This window comes from Cydia amplana, chromosome 8, assembly GCF_948474715.1.
Source record: "Cydia amplana chromosome 8, ilCydAmpl1.1, whole genome shotgun sequence".
Classification (NCBI taxonomy): domain Eukaryota; kingdom Metazoa; phylum Arthropoda; class Insecta; order Lepidoptera; family Tortricidae; genus Cydia; species Cydia amplana.
The window spans coordinates 2,984,644-3,004,378 of record NC_086076.1 but is presented as its reverse complement, the minus strand read 5'-3'; the positions used below and the strand labels follow the sequence as shown (position 1 = coordinate 3,004,378).

The following is a 19,735-nucleotide window of genomic DNA, read 5'->3' as shown; positions in this document are numbered from 1 at the left end:
TAGTTCAAGATGTTTGTTTAAGCACACATATAACCTTTAGTATGTAACATAAGTAGAAGGTCACATTTTTTTAAGCGCTTGCTATTATATTTAGAATCAGGGATGTTGCGGATGCAGATTTTTTTTGGATGCGGATGTCCAGATTAGGTACTTAGAAAACGTAAAATATTACATTTTTAGTATTTTTTTATTAAAAAAAAACGAAACGTTTAGTATTTGAGCAAGAATATAGGTGCGTTATATTTAATAAACGGTAACTTGGCCGACTTTTCTGGATCTACCTAGACGATTTCGTTATAGGTAATGTCGAAATTACCTAGCACTTACGCCGACGCTAAGACGTTCCTGTACCGACTTGTCCGACATCCGCATCCGCATAAGCTCCGCATCGATTTTATGCGGATGCGGATGCAGATGCGGATGTTGAAAATAATGCGGAAGTTCCGCGGTTGCGGATGCGGATGTTCGCAACATCCCTGTTTAGAATAGCAACTTTGTTGTGTTAGAAATATAAGATAATTTATATCATTATTATTGGCAAAACACTTTTAGCCATCAAACTATTTATATTTTGATACCAGTTGTTAATATTAAATAAAAAAATACGGTCATTGATTAGCTTTTTACCACAGTATTGCATTGCGGCATCCGGTGTAATATATCCTGTGTTTTTGTGATACTAATTAACCTAATAAATAACGTATGTAAGATAAACATATATCATAACTAATTAAATAATAAGAAAAGAATTTACAACTGTTTAAAAGTGGTAATAAATGTGATCTTTGTTTAAATAGTTGTAACACCACGAATGGATTGACTTCCGCGGTCAATATGGCGTCATCTGTGTAAAATTACGGCTGTGTTGTTTTGGTTAAAATATATTATTGTACTAAGCAGTGAATAGTGGTTTAATTTTATTATCTCAGAAGTGTCACGGAACATCTACGTCCAATATAAAGGTGTAGTATTTGCAATTTAACCGTGTTTTGACCGGTAAGTGCCAATTGCATTGTTTATGTTTACATTTCTATGAACCGGCTGGATGCCGGCTAGTGCAACCGAAAACGACCAACCTTTTTCCCTTCTTCCAATGGTTTACATTTGTTTTGAATGAATATGCTGATTAAAGATACTATTTTATTTCATTATCTAAAACATACTTGTTAAGATTTGTATGTTTCTCTTGTTTATTTCGGAAGTCTAAATTTGGTCTAATCGTTTTTTTTTGTAAACAAAGTGTTCATGAAAAATGGTGGATCAAATTGAAGTTAAGTACATAGTGATTTGCATAATTTAATTATCAAACTGCAACGTATTGATAGTTTCAATTTTATGAACTATTTCCGAGTATAGCCGAGTTATAGCTAGATGCTGAAATTGCAACGTTATTGCTGGGAACGGAGAGTTCAAATTACAATGTCAAATAATTTTGATATCGCAGTTTTCACAATTTCGCATGACATTGTACTCGGTATGTTTTAAGTTTATTTACTTATTTTGCATTAATCTGTAATGTACAAGAAAAAAATCATCGAGGAGGCGGATTTAAATAGGTATTTATTCTTATCCAGTAATCCGTTTTCGATCAAAATTGTTGTTCGAATTACAAATTTTGATACATTTAATTTTGCTTGCATAATGATAACCGCGGACAGTATCATAGTTAAGCGATTGAGACAGATCGCGTCACCTATTTTACCGCGGACTGCTAGTTTAGTAAGTATTGTTTGAAGTTTTATCACGCGTAGTAAATGGGTGAACTTATACATTACGGACAGCGGGGAAGTACGTGCATTGTTTCCGTCGGCAGTCATGTTAAAAGTTGTAAAAGCTTATGGTTACACAGTGTTCCCTTGCTGTGGAGTGGACCTTATGCGCAGTATATACATATACCTATAAATATTATATATACCTATATATGTAGAAGCGAAGTTTGGAATACAGAAATATATAGGTACAGATATATAATAATTCTGTTTATCATTGGAGTTGATGCTGAAAATATGCTAGTACCTTTCATAGAAACATTTTAGATAATGAGGTACCTACCTATACAAACTCATTTTAAATTTATGTCCTACCCATCACTAGAAATCTATAAGTTGTAAATATAGTAGCAAGAAGGTAGTTCGTCTTCATTGTGTTGATTATGTTGAAATCCTGTCGACTACTTAAAAACTTACTAGACTAGCCTATGGCCTAGCATTATGATTGTGCATAGAAAAATAGAGTCAGCAGTCGCATACAGTTTTACGATTTTCATTATCTTTACTTTTAAATCTATGGGTATTACTGATAAGTGATAACTGATAACCATCTTTAAATTGATTTGGTTGTTGAAATAATTATTCAGATTTATATTTATACCTATAGTTTTTATCAGCTACAGTTACTTTTTGTCAGTAGACAAAGTTCCAGTTGAAAGTATATTGCAGTAGCGCCATGTTGAATACAAGCATTAAATATATTTTCAGTAATAATCAAGCTTAAATGATTAGCGAATACCTATACATACGTATGACATGTTTTAAAATAAAAGTTGTACTTTAATAAATTAGAATAGTACTTTTATCTCTGAGCTGTTCTATACCTATAATTTGTATCTTCTAATTTAAGTTTCGACAATTTCCACAAACAGTCAAGAGCTCATTTAGTTACCGTTTTAGGTGGTGTTAAGTTGTGTATGTGTGCGTAAAAACGTATGTGTGCTCTTTTAGGGATGTGAAAAGTCGAATTTAATCATGTTATATATCGATAAACGCTACACAGCGGAACGAAATAGCGATTAATTGAAGCTTCAATATCTTCGTTAAAAATAAACATAATTGAAATGCTAATGGATAATGAATATATTATAATATCATAATATAATTCAATTATTGCGGAACACATATTTTAGTAGGTATTTGTGTATTGTAATTAAAAATTTGAACTTTCCCTTTGTTCCCTGATGCGCGACGATAAAATCGTGATCTGATAACCTCCATAAAGAATAGAAGTGTTTTTTGTTTATTTTAGTTGTCGTTAAACCTTTCAAGTAAAATTAAAATTGCAAGAAATATCGATAGTTTATCGATATGACTTTATCGACATGGCTACAGCAAGGTGGATTCACATTGTTAATCGTACACTAAACAAAAGTGGTAACAGTGACAGCTCGCTTAGACTTTATCTTTAAGTACCTATATTATATCTATGGTAATGTCTATTTGAGCACAAATTTATAGTGCCAATAGAGGCGCACTATACTAGCATTATTATGGTCAAAGAAATTGTTACAACTGGAAATATAAAAGGCGTGGTCATTTGTAGGCCAATTTTGAGACTCAATAATAATCTAATTACAACAATTTTGACAGCGAATATATCTGAATTTGTGTGGGGATATGCAAACAAACAACAAAGATTTATTTAAACCAGTACTTTGGAAGATTACATGAGTTTACTTGAAATCAAAGCTTTTTATTTGAGTCTACGAGATCCTGACCTGCACGGCAGCTACAACAGGCAATTTTTACAGTACGACTATTTGGCAATTGTTCCATTACTACTAGTGCCTAGATCCAAATTGGATTTATAATATAAATTTTATACTTATAATGTTTTTTAGACTGAGGAATGGTTCTAGAGTTCTCGATCCGAAAATACATAATAATAATGTTAACTCAGCAGATAGATAAAACTGTGGATAGGACTAGCCTCTAATTTTGAGCCTGGTTCTGAAAATCAATTTCAGATTATGGTTTCGTAAAAATAGTTTGTATACATGAAATTCATATTCATGAGTTTGCTGCACACGTGTTTCATTTTAATTTAAGTTATTGCTAACGCAATTCCTACCAAAGTCTAACCGATATATATCAATATATCTTTGTGTATGTTTCGTAAGTAAAGTGTACTATGTTTAATGATTTACATGTCGGAATTGAGTACATACGTCTGAGTGCTGAGACAATATGGTTGGAGGCCGCTGCATCCAGTGTGTGTACGCGGTACCTGGAAGATAACTCACCACCACTTCACTGCGCTTAGTTGAACTGAGTGCATACATCCGAGTGCTAAGATGACATGGTTGGAGGCCGCTGCATCCAATCTGTGTGCGCAGCAGCTGGAAGATAACTCACCACCACTTCACTGCGCTTAGTTTGGCTGAGGCTGCTACGTCCAGCGTGCGTACGCGGTAACAAGATCTATTTGAAACGCTTGCTTGAGGCCGATACCCCCTGTGCGGGTACGCGGTAACAAGCGTTAGGACCTCTGAGGCCGATAGCTCCCTGTGTGAGAACGCGGTAACAGGGGTCACCCAATAAGCTCGCTTGAGGCCGATAGCTCCCTGTGTGAGAACGCGGTAACAAGCAGCACCACTTACGCTTGCATGAGACGGATGCTCCCTGTGCGGGTACGCCGTAACAAGTGTGATAGATCGCCTGAGGCCGATAGCTTCCTGTGTGAGAACGCGGTAACAGGGATCACCAAATAAGCTTGCTTGAGGCCGATAGCTCCCTGTGCGAGACCGCGGTAACAGTAAGTCAAAAGCATTTATTTGTCCAACAGGTATATATACATAAATACAGGCCCCATATACATCATCATTGTATCACTATGTTGCACCGTAAGGTGAACAATTTTTCATTTATGGACTGTGACTGCATGCTGTGCACAGTTACCATTAATTGTCAAAATCATTTAACAAAGTTCACTTACACTATAATATGTTTCTCAACATTTGTTACAATTACGCGCAAAGGGTCAATACTTGCCATATTGATGTGTGAATAAGTTATTTGTTTCAAAATGTCCATAAAAAGAGTTATTAATTTCTTTTGTGTAATTTTTGAAAAAAAATGGAAAGCAATGTCACAGATCTATAGCTGGCTAAATCTTGTCACCTTTTCTCTAAAAGTGGTTTTACGATACCTATTTTTAATCGTTCTGGGAATTCTCCCATTTCCCCTTCCTGTTTGGATTTACCAAGTTTGATTTGTAAAGTACTTGTTAAAAGCTTGCGCAATTTTCTTTCCTTTAAAATATATTTTATTCAATATAGAATATAGTATCCAATTTATTAAAAATATATCAAAAGTGACTATTGTTTCTCGGAACCCTATCTGAGGCCGATAGCTCCCTGTGTGAGAACGCGGTAACAGGGATCACCAAGTAAGCTTGCTTGAGCCTGATAGCTCCCTGTGTGAAAACGCGGTAACAAGCAGCACCACTTGCATAAGACGGATGCTCCCTGTGCGGGTACGCCGTAACAAGCTCACCATACAGCCTGTGTCTGTACACTTAATTTGCTACAACTTACCAAACACCCTTACGGCCTGTGTGGTTATTGTGGTATATAATGATAACAGTACAACTACAAATGTTAGTATACCCTGTGTGTGTACTTTGCTACCACTTACCAAACGCTCTTACACCCTGTGTGTGTATCGTGATATACGTAATGATAACTATACGCATGTTTTACACCCTGTGTGTGTACTTTGCCACGACTTAACGAATACTGTGACGTCCGGTCTGTATGACCTGTAATTGATAAATGACAACCTTTAAAATTACATCCTGTATGTATACTATGTGACAAAACAACCTTCGAGACACTGTTACATTCTGTGTGAGTCTGACACTGTTAATTTCTGTTTCTGAGGTCTACGTACTACGCGCCGAGGATGTTCCAGCTTCGATCGCGCCACTAGGCCACTACACTAATTTCAACTCTTTTGTGGCGAGCGTACCGCAACCGCTGCAGGGGACAATCGAGTGCGCCGATTTATGGTCAAAAGGTGTCGTGTTTCGGAGGTCCCGCGGAAAACTGCCGGATCCGACACAAGACTAGACGATTCAACGGAGCCACGCTGTTTTGTCCCCGAAATAGTGTTAACTTTTAAGTTTATAAAATGTTATGTATGTTAGTCTGTAAGGTATTTGTAATATAGCCTTGTTGCTTGTCTGATTTAAATTTTAAATTAATAAATAAATAACTGCCAAAGACTGTAAGGACAATCTAGTGTGTATGACTGGAGACAAGATGAAAAGTCACTAGATTCTACTTATGTTACGTTTACCCACATCAAGTTAGCGACTAATTTGTGTTTAAGAATAAGTGTGTAAAAGTGAAGGATTTTTTTTTTACCATTTAAAAAAAATAGAGACTATGTTATCCCAGTAGTATTTTGTTAAAATAATACTGAATGGCATAATACATAGACCAAAATGTATTTTTTTATTATAATTGTCAATATGTGTTTGTGTTAGCAATAAATAATGATATATAATTGAATGAGGACATCCAATCTGTTAAGGATGGCCGAAAAAGTAACAAGTAACTTAGTAAGATTTCTAACTTGCTTTGTTTTTGTTTTTTTTTTTTTGTTTTTTATGACATCAAAGAATGTAAAAATAAGTTTGTCGCTTAACAGATAAAGCTTTAACGCATGTTTAATTGTTCAAATTTGAACTTTAATAGCTGTCAATACAGTTGAATATTATAACTAACATATTATACTTACGGTTTCATGTGCGGTAAAGTGGTTAATTTCTGTTCGTAATTGTTATCTACTTATACCATACTTTATCATCTTCATGTTGTATGATAGATTGTTTGTTTTATGTGTATTTAGTAATAGATTTATTTCATCCTACTAACATTATGTACGTTTATCGATTTCTGCGAAAGGTAGTCTGGAAGAGATCGCTTTTTGGAGATAAGACCGCCTGCTGTTTACCTCTACTTCTTTTGCAGTTTTCTTTCTGTATTGTTTTATTGAAGTGTGTAATAAAGAGTATTTATATTGTATTGTATACAATACACAGTGCAATTGGGCAGCGGAATTGGTAACGCATTGGACCGGCAATCCAAGGATGTGGGTTCGAGTCCCACGTTGGCCAGAGTTGATCATCGTTAATATTTTTTTTCATTGTGATTGACATCTGTATTTACAATTTATAGAATACACAGTATTGTCTCATCCTCGTAATTGTAGGACACGTAAATTAATTGTATTTTGTAAGACAAAGATTTCGATTATTTTTCTTACCTACGAAGTCCGTGATAAGTAGCATATCATTGTCATGCTTTATTTTTATTATTATATTCTTAATTACTTATAATTAATTATTTAAAATTATTTATAATTTTATCAATAAATATCTCAATCTCAAATTCTTAGAAGATAAATAGCGTATATCTCTATTGCCTAGGGTCAGGCAAAAATTCAGGATGGCCGATTGTTAGAAATATAAGATAATTTATATCATTATTATTGGCAAAACACTTTTAGCCATCAAACTATTTATATTTTGATACCAGTTGTTAATATTAAATAAAAAAATACGGTCATTGATTAGCTTTTTACCACAGTATTGCATTGCGGCATCCGGTGTAATATATCCTGTGTTTTTGTGATACTAATTAACCTAATAAATAACGTATGTAAGATAAACATATATCATAACTAATTAAATAATAAGAAAAGAATTTACAACTGTTTAAAAGTGGTAATAAATGTGATCTTTGTTTAAATAGTTGTAACACCACGAATGGATTGACTTCCGCGGTCAATATGGCGTCATCTGTGTAAAATTACGGCTGTGTTGTTTTGGTTAAAATATATTATTGTACTAAGCAGTGAATAGTGGTTTAATTTTATTAGTTGGTAATTCGGTAAAGTGCTCAAAAATGTGATAACATCTTCTAACCCTAGTATAAAAATGTTAGGTAAATCAGATAAACATCTAAGTAATAAAAAGTTTGTCCAACATCAAGCATCATTTGAATAAGCAAGCAAATTTACGTCTCACTTGAAATAAATGTTACCTACTTTGACTTGTTCTAGGCGCCATGATTCCTTTTTATTTTGTTCCGCATTTATTTCCAAAAAACACGATAGAGTGTAAGCCGGATGTGTAACGTCATCACGGTGACGGTTTAAGTATATATTTTATTCCACTGACTCTAAAAAAAATATTTTTATTCTTTCCAGAGTTCAGCTAGTTCGTGCCATCAAAAAATGCGGGCCTGTTCAACGTGACAGTTCAAAAGGAACCACCAAGATGTCGTTCAAACAGCTCACAAACAACACTATCGCTAAGGTCTACAACCATCTGTTTGTGGAACTAGCAGGTATTTACAACAATAACAACAAAGAAACATAACAAACAACAGCAACAAACATCGACATACAAACAACAAACAACAAACAACAAACGAGTTCATGATGTCAAAAATACTTACTGGATAGGTATAAGTCACAACAAACAAAGAAACAACAACTAACAAAGAACATGATATAACGAGGACCTTCTAGATAGGTATCTATAGCTGTATATTTAGTTATAATTTCGGTTTATTTAGAAGATCTACTTTACTTCTACTAGGTTACTGGAAATGTGATCAAAATTATCTGCCACTGCCACTTTTACAAAAATATGTCCACGATAGTGATTTAGAAAAAAATATTTTAAAATAAGTAATGTAATAACGATTAACATTTTAATAAAATAATTATTAAACGAAAGTTCCAAATGGGTCTATTAAAATTTTGAGTAAATTAAAAAAAACTTCAAAAAAAATTAGTCAAGGAACAAATTTTTACCAAATTCTCCATCTAGATGTCCCTCAAACAGGACACGAACAACACTATCGCTAAGGCCTAAATACAATCATCTGAACAAGCAACATTAATAAACAGCAGCATACAAACATCAAACCAAATAATACGCAAACAGGATATACAAAATAGGTATTAAACAACAATATACAACAACAGAACAAGATGCAAAGATGGCCTACTAGATACGTATTTATAAGTACAGGTTATAACATTTCCGTAGATTAAATCTAATCTAAACATCTTAAGTGATTACGAACAAATTCAAACAACAACATGATTATAATATGTAGGTAGTAATTTATGTTGAGTTTATGTGACTGCTACATAATGAAAGGCATGAAAATACGAGTGTGGGCTTAAGAAGCGAACGAAGTGAGTATTATACTTACACGATGAAATTAAATCCCTGATCAGGAGATCAAAAATATTAATCACCTTCCTAAATCGAATTCAATGCGCCGTGATGCCGTGATTCCCTTCCTCTTAAGAAATGAAACAGACCGAAACCCACACAGGTGATTCACCTCGGTTCTAACACTATAATTTAAAGTCCAAAAGTCATGAAAATAATAGGCTAGGCTAGACAATCTAGGCACTCAGGAAACTATTAAAAGGTTATTGACATTATACTTTTTGATCCACTACGGTTGACCGTGATTACATAATGTCTTTTAACACAATGGTTGTAAAAAGCGTTCTTTGCCCACGTGTGAAGCGATACCTTTTGTTGGGTAACCATAATGTTCTAATAGGATTGTTTAACAATTGAACGCTAACTGGTTACAATTTGCAGCGGTTAGCATATCAGCCACGTCTGCACTTGAAAACTCTTTTAAATAAAATGCTTGATTCCTGCCATTCATACATCCTCTCTAGAATGAAAGATCAGATTTGACAGTTGCTTTCGTGAAACCTAACACAGTGTATTTTGTAGAAGTGTTTTAAAGGCTATTTTAAAAGTTTCTAACCCCATTCCAGTAAGACTCACTAAAACCGTTTCATGTAATCTTCCAGATCCTCGCACCAACGACTGGTTCCTCATCAGCAGCCCGATCCCCGGGCTGACCATCCTCTACCTGTACCTGAAGTTCGTGCGGACATGGGGCCCTCGCTACATGGCCGACAAGCCGCCCTTCCAGTTCCAGAAGACCCTGATCGTCTACAATTTCTTGCAGGTGCTTGTTAGCTGCTGGCTGTTCCATGAGGTAAGTTTATATGTACCTTCTAGACCCTTGCACTGACTGGTTTCTCATCACCAGCTCCCAGGGCTCATCATCTTCTACCTGTACTTGAAGTTCGTGGGTCGTTCGTTCTGTCGTTTTATGTAAGTAACTACATAATACTTTTATAACATATCCCTCATACACGCTCGCCGAAACGCTTGGGGGCGAAAGTGGTATGTCAGGATCGTAGCAAGTGGAAATCCGTGGTCTCTGCCTATCCCTCCGGGAAATAGTCGTAAATATGTAAGTATGTACTACAAAAAGTTAAATACGTACTAACAGTTTTTTTTTCAAATTTCAGGGGCTAGATGCGGGCTGGCTTCGGACATACAGTTGGAAATGCCAACCCGTCGACTTCTCAGATAGCCCGGAAGCGATGCGAGTAAGTCACACTCGGCGAGAGCCTCTATGTCATTTCTCAAACAAATAACGCATGCTACTTTTCTATTGGGCTACGTGACAAAAAATCTCAGTGTATCAATATCAATCGATCCTTTTGCAATTCCAGGTGGCCCGAGGAGTCTACGTGTACTTCCTCGCGAAGATGTCGGAGCTCCTGGACACGGTGTTCTTCGTGCTCCGCAAGAAGGACCGCCAGATCACCTTCCTCCACATGTACCACCACACCGTCATGCCCATGATATCCTGGGGAGCGACTAAGTAAGATATACACGTAGTACTTCCTAGCGACTATGTCGGAGCTCCTGGACACAGTGTTCTTCGTGCTCCGCCAGATCACCTTCCTCCACATGTACCACCACACCGTCATGCCCATGATATCCTGGGGAGCGACTAAGTGAGATATATTAACCTTTTAAAGGGCATTCCACAGAAAGGTCTACTTTAGATAAGACGAGAGAAGAGATAGATAAGAGCTTTAAGGTAAGACCTTAAGTACCTAATAACCTCCAGATATCTGTCTTATATTCGATTGAATTTAAAACAAGTTATCAAACTTTATCATGCCAAAGATCGGTTACTTAGCTTTATCAGAAATGGTTAAAAAAAATAATGTCACGTACGTAACGGCTCACCACGTTCGTCACGGTTCGTAAACGTATAAGCGAAGTCTTCATCACAAGTATTTACAATACTTACTAGGAGATTCCAAGCATAACTAATTATGAATTGTATAATGTTGTAATCCAAATACTTAAACAAATTTTCATTTTTTCATTGTTTAATTTTAAAGTTATTGTTTAATAGTACTTTAGGTTATGGAATAAGGGCTTTTTGGAGTAATTACCGCCCAGGAAATGTAAGTAAGTAATATTTATTAGCACAAACATTAACAAAATTTCATTGAGACGAACAGAACATTGTGCTAAAAGGTCCTCAGGATTTTTAGGGTAATGTTGGATAGCTATTCCATTTTCTCATATAAGTAGATGAAAAGTCACACTGGATATCAATAATTACAGATATTACCCTGGCGGGCACGGCACGCTCATCGGCGTGATCAACTCGTTCGTGCACATCATCATGTACTCGTACTACATGCTCGCCGCCATGGGGCCCAAGTACCAGCGGCTGTGCTGGTGGAAGTCCTACATTACTACTTTACAAATGGTCAGTATACTCAGTTTTATACTTCTACGGGGTCAAACTAGGTTACAGCGTATGGAAAGCAAATTGTTGTTGATATTCCACCCTGCCTAGAGTTTGTGCCGTGATCGAGAACATTTTCCATTTTCTATGGTTATGTGAAATCGAGAAATTTAACCAAACTATAAGGAGAATTTCAGCATAATTCCACCTCTTACTAGGCAGGAATATCGGTCGAGGAAACCGCTGGAACATTCCGCCATTGTCGCTCACGAACTCTATAGGGCATGTATGAACTGTAGACGGCAGCACAGAAGTTCCCTATTCATTGGCGCGAACCATTATGTCAAGTTTCCAGTTTTAGATTTAAAGCCAGATGGCAGAACTTACTATGCGAAATAGAGCCAGCTTGAAGTATAGGGGACAGCACGTGCTTAGAAAGCTCCTCCAACACGCATGGTCTCTATTTATCTAAAAATGCCGGAACCTGAGTTGTAATCTTAAGTATACCTTTAAATGAGCAATTCTTGTATATATATTTATTTACATATATGTATATTTCGGGGATCTCGCAAACGGCTCTAAGATTTCGATGAAATTTGCTATATGGGGGTTTTCGGGGGTGAAAAATGTATCTAGCTAGGTCTTATCTGTGGGAAAATGTTTTCCGAGCTTTCCCATATATTTAAGGATATTTTTTTAACATTCCATTACAACTTAGAGGCAGTAAACGTGTGGAATGCATTGAAAATATTGATATAATAATTAAAAATTGTTTTGTTCTTCTTCAGGTCCAGTTCTGCATAGCATTCCTCCACTCCTCCCAACTGCTGTTCTACGACTGCGGCTACCCTCGCTGGTCCGTTGTCTTTACTCTTCCCAACTCCATCTTCTTCTACTACCTCTTCTGGGACTTCTACGACAAAGCCTACAAGAAACCAGATGCCAAAGGTGCTAAATCTAACGGCCGATTGAAAGAAAATGGCGTCAAAGGTCATAAAAAAATTGAAAGCAACGGGATTAAGGACAGGAGTAATGATAAGAAAGTGAAGTGAATTGTGTCCAGGGGGGCGTACTGCGAAAACCGAAATTCGCAAATCTTTCTCTTTTACTCCAATGAAGGCGTAATAAGAGTGACAGAGAAAGATGCTCGCAATTTGCGAACTTCGAATTTCGCGGTTACAGCCCTGTTTATCGCGCACGAAAGAGCCAAGGCAGTTTAACCCTTGACTCTTGTCTTATTAAAAATAAATGCAAAAGGAAGGTCGAAAATCGTTGTTTCTGACCTAAATTGCGCAATAAAGGGTTCTATGCAAAAATTTAATGATACAAATTTCGTCTGCGTTGTACATGTACCATTTAATTTAAAATTATTTAGGGTCGATTACGACATTTACGACAAAAAATGTTTTCAGGGATTAATGATTTGATTTTTTTTTAGGTAAAAATTGTTTAGGCCAAATGCGCAAAAATATTAATTTAAAAGTCACCATTTAAATATTGCTTAAGACAACTAATTAAAACCTTAAAAAAATACTAATACACGCCATGTAGATTTGTAAATATGTTATTCAACAAGGTACATAATAATTAATAAAGCACAATTTTTATTTACATTGTACATAAAGGCATTTTAAGTATAATTAGAATGTTATAAATATAAACGCATGCTCATTGCTCAATGTACTTATTTAAAATGTAATATTAATTGTATAATTGATTATAATCATTTTCAATGTGAACGTATAACAATGACGTCAATGTCAAGTTTGAGAAATTAGATAGTTTTTGGTTTTCAAAATTGAGACGAACCTAATTCGAGCCCAAAAGTGTCATAAAGTGATGAGGTCGCTCCCGTATAATGGACATTATGACTTATTAATTGCGGGTCACTCACGTTCATAAATTCGACTTAAATTTCGTGAGTGACCGGTTACATATTTTGATTTGAGTCGCGAGGAAGTTTTTTAGACATGACACTCAGTTCTCTTATACATATTTTAAAATCCGTTCCTATTTTTCGGTAGCGACGTTATTTGTCATTTTCTCGAGTCAACTTGGGAACAAAATCGTCTAAAGCAGCGACCAAATTCACGTAAAATCATTCAAAGTGAACCAACGACACACAAATAAATAGAAATATATTTACTATTTGTGCCGATGTTACAAAAAAAAAATGCAAAAACTTAATCACGCTTACCGATGTGAACAAAATGCAAAAATAATTTGTAATGATAATTAAATTAGAGGCATAGACACTGTAGCCACTTTTGGAAATTAATGGCTCCTCTACACGATGGGCCAGCGCCAGCCACTCCAAGGGACGCAGCCATGCGGTAGAATGAGATAGCAATATCACTTGTTCCCTCTAACGCATAAATGCGTCCCTTGGAGTGGCCGGCGCTGGCCCATCGTATAGAGGAGCCATAAAAGTGAACTGCAATTGAAAAAAAAACATATAATGGAGTTACCAGGCGTATTGTGTGCTTATCTTATCATTTTGATAAAAAAACAGATAAAACTCTCATCTCACAAGCATTGATTTCCAGAGGGCCTAGCCAAGATGTCAATCGTTTGTGCCGTAGCGAACGAAATGGTAATGTCTCTCTATCACTCTTCCATAAGTGCGACAGAGAGACATTTCGTAACATCTATGACTAGCAAAACTTCCGTGAGACGCTGACATATTATATATACTAAACCGGGTCACTCATGTATATAAACTAGACTTATACGTATACACCTTATATATGTGAGTGACCCGATTTAATATATTGAATATATCTATGACTAACCTGCAACTACTGGTCTAGAATGCCTATTAGAATACAAATACACAGAATTCTTCTATAAATAAGTGTAAGATAATATTAAGAAATTGTAGATAGATTTTTAAATATACTATAATAATGTATACAAATTCTTCCAAAGCGGGATACAGGACTCTCTGCCTATAGGAATAAGGTGTTCTTTAGGGAATTGCTACTATTCAGAAATTATATAGGCGAATGGTGAACCAATGTCACTTTTATGGCTGGTTTTAGTTTTCTTTTTTTCCTGGAAGTCTTCTGTGCCTACCTATAAAGCCTGACAACATTATATTTGTATTCGCTTTAAGCAAATTATACGTATATGGCAATAATGTGCATTATGCGTACACCATGTACTTATAGTAACATAAAATGTCAGTAATTATCATCTGAACAAAGGACTAAAGTCTATTTTTTTATTCGGTAGACTAAAATGACATTTCATAGTATGGAACATCATGTGTAATTTCATACTATGAAATGTCATTTTAGTCTACCGAATAAAAAAATAGACTTTAATTTCAAAATTTTGTTCATTGGAACGCTACACAATCCTTAGTCCTTTTATTTATGTAAATATTTTATTATATTCAAAATAATTTTTCGCCCAACTTTAACCTTTTTTTGGCATTTTTGAGCTAAAATCGTTGGTGTGATGACTTTTAACGTCTGTCAAAGAGTTAACTTGCCACGTAGGGTTTGCAATCCGGATCCGGAATGTATGAAATTATCCGGATCTGGATCCGGATCCGCGGAATTTCCACATTTCGGATCCGTCGTGCAAACCCTACTTGCCAGTAAAATAAATTTGTACCGCTAAAAATCTGCAACATGGCGAAGGCTAAATCAAATCTTATAAGGGTAACTATAGGAATTAATACCATTACCATTTCGTACCTGGTCACAGTGACAATAGTATGAGGTCTCTAGCGCCGTCATATTGATTGTCATTGTGACAAGGTACGAAATTGTACGGAAATTAAATTATTTGACTCTACGATGCTCGGACCGTAAAAGGAGAAAAATAAAACAGGCCCATTTCAAGTAGGTATATTATTATTTTTAAGCAGTCTTCCTATTTATAGAACATTATTTAAATAAAGTTTAAAAAAGTTTTTATTTTATTTGCGAAGACAAACGTCAATTAGATATTAAAACGCTGCGAATCAAATTTTACCATATAAATTGTTTTTTATTTATTTATTTTGATTTAATCATACTTAATAGATTGTACACAAATGTTTTATCTATGTACGAATCTTTTAAAGCGATGTTCGGTATTAAAATGTTACGAGAAGACTTCTTGTTTTTTTATTATTGTAATTTTTGTCCTACTTATTATATAGCTGGAGCCCGTTTCTCAAAAGCTTGTAACTTGTGATACAAGCGGATATCACTTTTTGACAGCTTTTGTTACAAAGGGATTTCCACTTGTATTACAAGTTACAAGCCTTTGAGAAACAGGCCCCTGGAGCAGTTTCACAATAGCGTTTTTTTTCTGCGCGTATACGGTTGCTACAATTGGCAAAAGGCGCGCTAATACGCGCTTCCAATTACGAACTTATAGGCGCGTAAAAAACGGTAGTCTGAAACCGCCCTTACGTATAGACATGCTTCCATGCTCTGATTTTATTACCTATATACTTACTTAAAAAAAATATTGTACGGGTCACTCACGCCACGCAATAGTTCTCGACATGTTTGTTATGTTTGAGTTTTATATACTGGACCCTAGTTGGGTGGTTATACAGTAATAAAGTAATGTGGTACTGGTTTATAGAAATATACATAGATACCCCTTGGTCTTCGTACATTACTTAGTTACATTACCAGCATTGTACAAAGAAAAAATATTCTTCGTACACAACCGGATAATGTACCAAGAAACCTTCATTACTTGCTGAGCCACTGTTGCGGGTCAGGAGTATTCCCAACTGTCTTAACCTAAAAGCTGAGCTTTCAACATGAGACTAAGAGCGTTTTAAGAACTTTTAAGAAGAACGTTTTTGGACTGTTTTAAGATGAAAATTACGCTTATTTAAAAAAAAAAGTTTATTCACAACTAAAAGTTATTCCTTCTTCTTTGAATATGTTTTCATGTAGAAATGGCTGAAAAGCAGCAAGAAGAATACTGCATTGCAGACTACGAAGATATTGAAAGACTTCTGTGGGGGACAGTCGGAGACAAATATAGCCGTACTGTAGTGGATTATTACTGACACGAACTGTACCTGAAAAAGGGAATAAACAATTACCTAAGTTAAGTAATTACATACCTACTTTATACTTTCACTGAAGTGAACCCATCAGATGTGAAAATAAAACCATTTCCATACACAGTGATTAATAATATATTTTTTAAATTAAAAAGGCAAATAAGTGAAGTACCTATAACTAGAAACTGAAGATCCCACCAACAAACTCATTCTTGAGTTTTGTGGGGCTAATGTGTAAGCAAACATAACATGTATCATTATATCTGTCAGTTAGAGATATCTAATTGGTAGCTAATCTGATTTAAGTGTGTAATAAAACTGAAATAAAATAAAACAATAAATATATGTCCATATACATACCAACTGAAACGTCGTCAAATACTTCTTCCACGTCAAATACTTCGTGACATTCGGTCCGAGACCCGCCAGCCCGTAATACGTGTACATGACCACATGTACCAACGAATTGAAGAAACCGGCGAAGATCAAAGCGTACGTCGGCCAGTACTTGACAATCCCCCAGGTGGCTATGACCATGATCGTATGGTGGTACATGTGGAGGAATGTGACTTGGCGGTCTTTTTTACGGAGTACGATGAATACTGTGTCGGCTAGTTCGGTTATTTTGGCGATGAAGTACATCCAAATGCTGGTGATTATCTGGAAGAAAAAAACAATGATACAATCTGCACAAGTGTTATGTATCAGCACCAGCACTACCAGGGGCCCGTTTCTCAAAAACTTGTAACTTGTAATACAAGTGGAAGTCCCTTTCTAACAAAAGCTGTCAAAAAGTGACATCCGCTTGTATTAGAAGTTACAAGCTTTTGAGAAACTGGCCCCAGCAGGTATCCTGCTAATATAGTAGATATTACAAGTATGCGGCTTCCAAACTTGTAACTTATAAATATTTAAAATAAAGGGAAAATGGACCAAAACTTTCAGATTTGTAATATCGATAAGATTAATTTCGCTAAGACTAATGACATTTTAATATACCTGAACAACTAGATCATTACATTTGCAACTATTTGAATGCGATTGTTCGAGACCAATAATTAAAATTGTGTCAAGTCACGTACGACTCATTTATTCTAGTGAATTAAATCGCTGATAATATTTAAAACGGTTATTTATTCCTTAAGCACTTAATCTAGAGTTCTGCGGGTATTTTAACAACAAAACAGTTATGGTACAGAATAGGCGTTGACTCAGCATAAACGCTGCGGAGACCGCAACGCTGATCTGCCGTTAGTACAATCAAATTTAATTTCAGTACCATTTCGTACCTTGTCACAGTGACAATCATTAAGAAAGTCGCTATGGACCTCATACTATTGTCACTGTGACAAGGTACGAAATGGTACTGAAATTAAATTTCTTGACCGTACCTTTACACACTAATAAACGTAATGCTTACCTCTTTACGAGAATAGTCGTTTGTCATGAGGCATTTCTTCGGGGTAACGCCGTACTCATGGATATTCTTGAAAAACTGAAATAAAATTAGAATTTAACTATTATACTAAACAAATATGACTCCGCCTTGGCCACCGGTGGATTTTGTCACATTTTTTTTTGGTGTATGATATCTATTGCAGTTTATAGTTGCGTATCTGTTTCTCATTGTTTAACTATGACTATACAGTATATGTAGGTATAGTCTGTTAAGCTGGATATGTCAGTTGCAATTAGGGTATGCACGACGGATCCGAAATGTATGGGAAGATCCGCGGATCCGGATCCAGATCCGGATAATTTCATACATTCCGGATCCGGATTGCAAAGCCTAGTTGCAATGTAATATATGGTAATATATTACATTGCAAACTAATCTAATATATGGTATCCCTAGAAACGAAAAAAAGGCAGCAATGTACATCGAACAACGATGAAATGTAAAAAGTTCCACAGATAAGATATAAATGACACGCGATTTTCGAACCATTCGAAAGTAGTGTTGCTAACCCGCTTTTTCTACTGACAGGATTTGCTTGACCAAATAACTGTATTATTGATGTATTCAATTTCGCAATGATCAATCATTTACTAATGATTGAGAGTTAAACCAGTTGGACAACTTTTTTAATCAATTACCTATGCGTATCCAAATTCACTGTTATTCCAGTGACGGAATATTATACGGATCTAAGTATCAGTGACTTCGGAAAACGGACCATATGACTAATACTAAACAAAATTATCTGACACATATCACTAATTAGGTAATAATAGACATTTCTCCATAAATATACCCCGACCGTAGTTTTGAATATTACAAATCTTTTCGAGTGATGGCGCCATACCTTTGGCCTACTCTGGCTAGTCTCGAGTAGATGGCGACACTTTTTGGTATTTAATATGTAAATCAAACACATATCAGTGAAAGAATAAGGATCAAAGTCAAATCAAAGTTTTAATTTTCTGTCGAAAGATGGCAGTAAATTTACTGTGACTACATAATTTACCATCACAATAACTCTCTTTACACTCTATTCTCTTTGATATTAGGTACCCAATACACTTCTCGCTAAGGCGGTTTTCCGATATAAGGATCCGCATGACGCTCCGGTTTGCGAGCAGCTATCTTGCTAGCTAATCGCTATACGTGCATAGCGGTGTCTCGCTCACACACCGTACCCGCCCGTCAAGTCTCGTTATGGACGATCGACGGGTTAAAGATCAATGACTTAAATCTTTTACTCTTCATTAGACAATGGTTTCGATGACGTATCGGTTTCTCATTGTTTGATTTTAAGGTTGAATAGTAACAAGTTTCATTTAATGATAATAGTACCTAATACTGCGTATAGTTGCCATCAGATATATCGGAGCGGCCGAGATGTTCACATAATCTGAACACGCACCTTGACAGTAGAGGCGTGTTCAGATTTTTGCCCCGTAGCCAACATGCCAATCGCTAACGCTCCGTGGCGAACGAAACGCAACTGTCACTGTCACACTAATATGCAAGAGTGATAGAGACACAAAGCGATTCGATGGCGAAGCGTAAGAAATTTTCACCTTGGCTAGGCCGCTCTTTTTATTTTTACTCTTCCTCAAATCGTTCCCGCACCGAAAACCCTGATGTCTAGGTATTAATAATCTAACGGCCCGATTCGGATTTTGTAATAGACATCTATTAGATATCTTCTAGACATCGCCAAGATACGATAACGATATGTTTAAGATCCAACCTGTCAAATTTGACATTTCCGCGATTCTGGAGATACTCTTGAACGATTTCCACAAGATATTACTTAGAGATCTAATTCACATCTAATAGATATCTAACACGATCTATCGTAAAAGTGACATTGGTT

At 35.8% G+C, this 19,735-nt stretch overlaps 2 protein-coding genes and 1 non-coding gene across 4 annotated transcripts in view; 2 read left to right on the top strand and 1 right to left on the bottom strand.

The window, feature by feature from the left end:
• The window catches only part of LOC134649972 (very long chain fatty acid elongase 7-like), a 144,437-nt gene extending 140,408 nt beyond the window's left edge, over positions 1-4,029 (bottom strand). The window contains exon 1 of the mRNA XM_063504784.1: positions 4,019-4,029. The gene's annotated coding sequence lies outside the window, so the exon portion shown is untranslated. The remainder of the gene's footprint in view (positions 1-4,018) is intronic.
• The window catches only part of LOC134649976 (very long chain fatty acid elongase 7), a 36,820-nt gene extending 24,378 nt beyond the window's left edge, over positions 1-12,442 (top strand). For both annotated transcript variants that reach the window (XM_063504789.1, XM_063504790.1), the window contains exons 2-7: positions 7,989-8,128; positions 9,633-9,823; positions 10,143-10,223; positions 10,350-10,501; positions 11,263-11,410; positions 12,178-12,442. In XM_063504789.1, coding sequence (XP_063360859.1) covers positions 8,059-8,128; positions 9,633-9,823; positions 10,143-10,223; positions 10,350-10,501; positions 11,263-11,410; positions 12,178-12,441 — 906 coding nt within the window. In that variant the 5' untranslated portion in view covers positions 7,989-8,058 and the 3' untranslated portion in view covers position 12,442. The remainder of the gene's footprint in view (positions 1-7,988; positions 8,129-9,632; positions 9,824-10,142; positions 10,224-10,349; positions 10,502-11,262; positions 11,411-12,177) is intronic.
• On the top strand, positions 6,828-6,894 carry Trnaa-ggc (transfer RNA alanine (anticodon GGC)). The gene has a single exon. It is a non-coding gene; the product is annotated as a tRNA-Ala (tRNA).
• Positions 12,443-19,735: the final 7,293 nt, after the last annotated feature.